Genomic DNA, 7,010 nt, shown 5'->3' on the forward strand with positions numbered 1-7,010 from the left:
CGTGTCCAGAATTGTCTAGCCGATTCGTCTGGCTGCTGAATTATGTGGCTTAGGTCATCAGCGTCTGGTGGTCGCACATACGTGCCTTGGAAGTTATCGAGGAATGCGGCTTCCAGGTCTTCCCAACTCCTAATTGACTCTGCTGGCAAGCTGTTAAGCCAATGCCGGGCTGGTCCTTTAAGCTTGAGGGGGAGATATTTGATGGCGTGAAGATCGTCACCGCGGGCCATGTGGATGTGAAGAAGATAGTCTTCGATTCAAACCGCGGGGTCTGTTGTGCCATCGTAAGATTCGATATTCACGGGTTTAAACCCTTCGGGGATTTGATGATCCATTACTTCATCTGTGAAGCATAGTGGGTGCGCGGCGCCTCTGTACTGGGCGATATCACGACGGAGCTCAAAAGAACTTTGTCTGTTTTGTTCGACCCGGCCGGACTTACTGTGTCCGGCGCGACGGCTGTCGTCACGTACCGTGGGGCGCCCACGCGATTCGTAGATTGATCTTGATTGTCTTGCCTTATCCTTCAATATATCTCGCAAGTCCGGAGCGTTCCCCTGTGGCCTTGTGCTTTTCGAGCGATGTCGGGGTACAGGTCTAGTGAAGGGCCTAGAGGCCTCTCTGTCGCGACCACGGGGTGGTCGGTCAGCCGTATTGTCTCCTGGTGATGCGGGTTCATACGCTTCCTCCTCTAATCGGGGGAGCAGCTTGCGTTTAGGGTAGCTTTTGGAGGGGCGTTCGAGCTCATGCTCTTCGGCCGCGAGGACTTCAGTCCATCTGTCGGCTAGCAGATCTTGATCAGCTCTAAGCTGTTGCTGCTTTTTCTTGAGGCTGTTCACCGTGGCCATAAGCCTGCGTTTAAAACGCTCTTGTTCGACGGGATCCTCAGGCACGACGAATTCATCGTCGTCGAGGCTTGCCTCGTCTCCGGAGGGAGGCATATAATCCTCTACATCTTCTTCTGCCGCTCTCTCATGAGGGCTGGCATCTCCGTCCTCCTGCGCTGCATCTTGCTGGAGTGGGTTGTCTTCGGCACTGCCCGGTGTATTATTATCTCCGGTGCCGGAGTCTTCATTCTTGCTGTGGCGGGATTTAGAGCGGCGCCGCTGACGCCGGCGCTTGGGCTGCTTCTTGGAGGGGTCGTCCTCCGCTGTTTCTTCGCCATTCCCATCCTTTGGGATATCCACCATGTATATGTCATATGATGAGGTGGCTTTCCAGTGCCCAGTAGGCGCTGGTTCTTGGTCGTCTCCGGCATCTTCGTCCATACCGTCGATGTCTTCGGAGTCGTAGTCTAGCATGTCGGTTAGATCGTCGACAGCGGCTACCAAGTGGGTGGTGGGGGGGCTTTGAATTTCTTCGTCGTCCGCATCCTAGCCGTCCTGACCGCAGTCCGGCCAGGGCTCTCCTGATAACGAGAGATACTTTAGCGAACTCAAGATGTCGCCAAAAGGTGAGAGTTGAAAGATGTCCGCTGTGGTGAACTCCATGATCGGCGCCCAATCGGATTCGATCGGAGGGGGCGCGGGAGGTTCGGAGTCCGGCAAGGAGTCCGGCGCCTCGGAGTCGCGGGCTTCATGAGGGACAAGGTCATTGTTCGGCTCTATCACCATAGAGGTTGCAGCTCCCGAGGCGGTGTCTAGCCATCCGTCCTCGACCTGCGCCGCCGGCTCTGAATTGATGATCGGAGCGGGCTCGAGTGCGGCCTCCAGGGTACTGTACGCCTGCAGAGCTAAATCATGCTCGCCGTGACAGTGCGGCACGCTCGGCTGTGGCTCGAATCTATCGAGGATCAAGTCCCCGCGGATGTCAGCCGTGAAGTTCAAACTTCCAAATCTGACCTGACGGCCAGGGGCGTAGCTTTCGATCTGCTCCAGACGGCCAAGCGAATTGGCCCGCAGTGCGAAGCCGCCGAATACGAAGATCTGTCCGGGGAGAAAGGTCTCACCCTGGACTGTGTCGTTGATGATGGTCGAAGAAGCCATCGAGCCTATCGGTGATGACACAGAGGAACTCTCAATGAAAGCACCAATGTCGGTGTCAAAACCGGCGGATCTCGGGTAGGGGGTCCCGAACTGTGCGTCTAGGCGGATGGTAACAGGAGACAAGGGACACGATGTTTTACCCAGGTTCGGGCCCTCTTGATGGAGGTAAAACCCTACGTCCTGCTTGATTAATATTGATGATGTGTGTTACAAGAGTAGATCTACCACGAGATCAAGGAGGCTAAACCCTAGAAGCTAGCCTATGGTATGATTGTTGTTCGTCCTCTGGACTAAAGCCATCCGGTTTATATAGACACCGGAGAGGGCTAGGGTTACACATAGTCGGTTACAATGGTAGGAAATCTACATATCCGTATCGCCAAGCTTGCCTTCCACGCCAAGGAAAGTCCCATCCGGACACGGGACGAAGTCTTCAATCTTGTATCTTCATAGTCTTGGAGTCCGGCCGATGATGATAGTTCGGCTATCCGGACACCCCCTAGTCCGGAACTCCCTCACCCCCCCCCCCCATACCTACTTTCGATCCTACACACTTCTACTGTAGCTCTTCTATTGTAGTTGCCGGATTCAACTCCAACCCCTCGATCGGCATCCATCGAATGTCGTCGCTTTGTATCGCTTCACAACGGATCGCTACTCCAAGCCACTGATCTGCCATCCGACGGCTAGCGAGTCTCCAAGTGTCACTGTTAGCTTTTCCGACAAAGCATATGTATCTTTACTGCATTTTCTTACTCTTGTAGCAACTTCTCCTGGCTATTAAAGCCTCATTTGGGATCCGTGGAATCCATATCTTGTAATAGGGGTGTTTCCTAAGCCGTCGTGTTCCGGCTGGCGACGAACCCTAGCTACCGTAGCTTGAATCTTGAGTGAATCAACCTTTCCAAGTTGAAGTGAAAGCAACCTCAGAGCAGGAGTAAATGCAGCCTCAGAGGTTCTTACTATGCAAACAACAGGCTGGTTGGGCTTGATGCTAGCAACCAAAGGCGTAGCAGGATTTTTTTTTATTCCGGAGAGTACTAGTCGGCTGGACCTAACCATGTGCCGGAGTGGTTCGAGCTCGACCGAGCCAGCCAAAAGCCTGCCCGCTTCCTCTTCAACGCTAGCGCCGCCGCCGCCGCCTCCCTCGACGCCGGCCTCCAATCCAATCATCGCTCTCCTAATCCAGCAGAGAGGCTTCTCTGCCTGACCTTGCGCTTCGCTCGGTAGAGAGACAGAGCGCCCGGCTCACCGCGCCGAGGCACCGCTGCACTGCCCCCGCCCACCGCCTCGGCCGCGTCGCCCCGCTTACGCTGCGCCTCCGAAACTCCGAGCCGCCCCCTCCTCCGCTGGACTGCTGCGCCGCTGCGTCAGGCCGGAACCCCGCCCCTGTCGGCTCGCCTCCGCTGCACCGCCAAGGGGGCCTGCTGGTCGAGCTCACCCACGCGTCCCACTCTCGTCGCGCCGCTGCTCCAAGAGGTGATGGATTTTCCCAGGACCTGTACCCTAATCCCCTCAAACAGTAGCCTGGCATGCTTAGGACCCCTAGGTGATTTTCCCAATTTTCATTTATTAGAGCTTGACTTGATGCATTTTCTTACCAGCTCATGTTATAGAAAATTAGAAATAACAAGATGGAGATATTATGCGTAGTTTTATCTACTTTGTTGGATCATTAAGCACCGAGGTCAAATTCTGAAATAATGCTAATGCAGTCGAGCCATTTGTTTTGTAATCTTTGGCTTGCTTGCTCGAATCCTAGATCCACCACTGTAAAAGTCCTAGATTGTGCTTGCTCGAACTGCTGTCATCTTTCCTTTCGGGCGCATTGACGAATCTAACCATATCCTTCTTGTTGTCATGAAAGATGGCTGGTCGGTACAATCGCACAAACTACTCTTCCTACCTGAACTACGAACCAATGCCTGACGCCACGTCGGAAAAGGAACAGGTATGTATATATGCATCCCAATGCAAACCCTTGTGATGATTTTTCGACTGCTGTGTTGAGAGGCCGAGACCAGTTCCGTGAACCTATACGTGTTGTTTCTGTGGTTGTGTTTGCAGGGTAATGAGTACTTCAAGCAGAAGAAGTTTGCTGAAGCGGTTGAGTGCTACTCAAGAAGTATCGCATTGTTGCCGACGGCTGTTGCCTTTGCCAATCGAGCTATGGCTTATCTTAAACTAAGAAGGCAAGTTCCTACACTAGAACCATGCTTGTGTTTGCTAAGCTGTGGTACTTACCTGTTTGATTGTGCTAGTAGCTGCAATTGATTTACTATAGTACACCTTATTTGTGGCTGTAACCATAATTCTGGTTGATAGATAGATCAAGCGAAACTTTCAGACTGCCTATATTGTTCTCTGCTATTTGTGCTAATATCTCGCGTTTTCCCTGTTGTGGAACTTTAGAGCCATGTTTACGATCACTATCTGGTTTAGGCTTACGTTTTTATCTGGAACTTAATAGATTTGAAGAGGCAGAGAATGATTGCACCGAGGCTCTGAATCTGGATGACCGTTATGTTAAAGCATACTCACGCAGAATTACTGCAAGAAAAGGACTTGGGAAGCTTAAGGAAGCAATGGATGGTATTCTGCGTTTTAACCCTTCTTGATTTTTCTTTTGACAGTGCTTTCCTTGTAAGCTTAATTCTTGTCTTCGTGAACATTGACAACTAGTGTACATTACTTATTTGCATAATAGATGCTGAATTTGCTGTAAGTGTCGATGCTAACAATCCAGAGTTGAGGAAACAATATTCTGAGATAAAGGCGCTACTCATGGAGGTGAGCAGCTATTTACTTCAATTTTCATCTGATGTGTTACCATTAGTGTTCGCATCCAAGCTCTTTGGTCAAATTTTCTATTCATTACTTATGTATCCACATTCAGTCTTAGATGTTGTATTAAAGTATGACTGTCTGAGATGCCCCCTCCCATTGCTTGTAATAAGGAGTTTATTACTTCTGCAGAAAATGGCCAAGAGAAGTTCAGTTCAAGCTAAGCACACAATTTCTGAATCTGATAAAGCTGGAGATAGAAAAAATATCACTTCTCATGCACCAAGTGATCCCCAGAAGGTAGGTTATAGTGTTCTACTGCATGACACGCTGTGTCTTTCCCTTTATAAGGAGTAAAGTTTTCGTAACATGCTTTGTCAGATTAATATAATTCATGCACATGGCTCTGCGATTTTGAAGTAGCCCTCTATTCTGTTTCTTGTAGAGCTGGTTACATTCTACCTGAGGTCTATTCAGCAAACATGTTTGGGTTTGTAATGTCTGATTTAATTCTACAGGACAGTTTCATGGAAGTTGATTCGCCTGGGAGAGCTGCGGCTGGGATCAGAGAATTATCAGGTGGTGTGTCCAAAGGAGGATCTGGTGTAAGCCTCAAAGACAATAACATGCAGGTGCGGTCTGACTAACATTTCTGTCTATCATAAATGCCCATGATATTGTGTCCCCTTATATAGGAGTTGGCTAAAACTAAGAGATGTATGACTTGTGTGTTGGTACTTATCAGCTTATACCATCGCATAGTTTGCATGTCAACGATATAGCCTGCATAGCATATGAGTTGGTCTGCTTGTTCATGCATTTTGCTGAACTATAGTATTTGGTCCTTATGGATATATGAAAAAACTGGTTCATGTATCTGAAGTTCTCAAATCCATCAAAGCTTGGTAGCCGGACTGGCTTCCATTAGCTAACATGTCAATTCAAGCAGAGGAAAGCCTGCCCACTGGGCAAGTTTACCCTTTTTAATTCGGATTTTGATTCTGTGGTGGAGCAGAGTGTTTGGGTGGTTGGAAAACCATGAAGGAGCAGGTAGAGGGCGAGCCCTCCCTAGCCATTGAAGTAATACTTAAAGTTCTGTGTATAGGAGCACATTTATGTTCTACTATTTAGTGCAAATGTGATGTAAAGTACTGATTTTGCACACTTCTTTGGGGAATTTGCAGTAGTGTTGCTGTTACATTTTAATTCTTTAATATAATGCAGCAATCTCGAGATGCTAAACAGAAACCTGGGCCAGAGATATCAGTGCAAGAGCTTGCATCACGTGCTGCTTCACGATATATGTCCAGCACTGTAAAAAGTGTGAAGACACCAAAGACAGCTTATGATTTTGAGGTTTCTTGGAGAGCTATCTCTGATGACCTTACCCAGCAAATACAGTTGTTAAAGGTTTATTCTCAGCCTCCTTTTGGTGTCTTAAATTAATGTCATATGTACACTTCTAATTGTCACTTTCTTACGTGATCAGTCAATTCGACCAGAGAGACTTCCAGAGATTTTTAAGGATGCACTTTCATCAGCTTTTCTGATTGATATCGTGAAGTGCACAGCCTCAATTTTCCGGTGTGCTTGCCTCTTTACGTTTTTTTAAAGTGTTTCTTACATTCTCTTGCAGTTCTCTCATGACCTGTACTGTTATTACCTATTGTTAATTTGTATTATGTACTCAGGGATGATGCAGTGTTAGCAGTTAGCATTTTGGAGAATTTGGCGAAAGTATCTCGCTTTGACTTGATCATCATGTGCCTCTCACCCATGCATAAATCTGGTATGTTTGAACTTGCTGCCCTCGCATCCATCATATGCTTTCCCTTATCATGCCCAGCTGTTTATTATTGTTAGTAGATTGATAGTTCCTCATCCGGTATTCCCTTGGTATTATTTAAAAATCATGAAAGATTATTTGAATTGCATTTGTCTATACTCCTGTGTTGCTGATGTAGTCTAATCCAATGGTGTGGAGATGGATAATCCAAGCGTTATTAGCCATTAGGTCGACTTCTTAGGTTCTGCCACATTGTGCTTTTAGGTTTTTCCAGTAAGAGTGCAAAATTAAAATTTGTCACATGGCAGCCTTGCTGCTCATGTCGCTAGATTGGCACCGCTGGATGCCAGCAACGTGGGACTGCACCTCCCTACCTCCATCTGCGGCTGCTTTTTAGGTGACCTTCCTACCATCCATGTTCCCCAATCCATAAATCACGTCCCTGTGAACTTGAT

At 48.2% G+C, this 7,010-nt stretch overlaps 1 protein-coding gene across 1 annotated transcript in view; it reads left to right on the top strand.

The window, feature by feature from the left end:
- Positions 1–3,063: 3,063 nt before the first annotated feature.
- LOC119323070 (RNA polymerase II-associated protein 3-like) overlaps positions 3,064–7,010 on the top strand; it is a 5,302-nt gene continuing 1,355 nt past the window's right edge. Inside the window, exons 1-10 of the mRNA XM_037596651.1 lie at positions 3,064–3,464; positions 3,853–3,936; positions 4,053–4,177; positions 4,456–4,577; positions 4,693–4,775; positions 4,962–5,069; positions 5,288–5,401; positions 5,994–6,179; positions 6,259–6,353; positions 6,461–6,558. Coding sequence (XP_037452548.1) covers positions 3,853–3,936; positions 4,053–4,177; positions 4,456–4,577; positions 4,693–4,775; positions 4,962–5,069; positions 5,288–5,401; positions 5,994–6,179; positions 6,259–6,353; positions 6,461–6,558 — 1,015 coding nt within the window. The 5' untranslated portion in view covers positions 3,064–3,464. The remainder of the gene's footprint in view (positions 3,465–3,852; positions 3,937–4,052; positions 4,178–4,455; positions 4,578–4,692; positions 4,776–4,961; positions 5,070–5,287; positions 5,402–5,993; positions 6,180–6,258; positions 6,354–6,460; positions 6,559–7,010) is intronic.

The sequence above is a fragment of the Triticum dicoccoides genome, chromosome 1B (assembly GCF_002162155.2).
Source record: "Triticum dicoccoides isolate Atlit2015 ecotype Zavitan chromosome 1B, WEW_v2.0, whole genome shotgun sequence".
NCBI lineage: Eukaryota > Viridiplantae > Streptophyta > Magnoliopsida > Poales > Poaceae > Triticum > Triticum dicoccoides.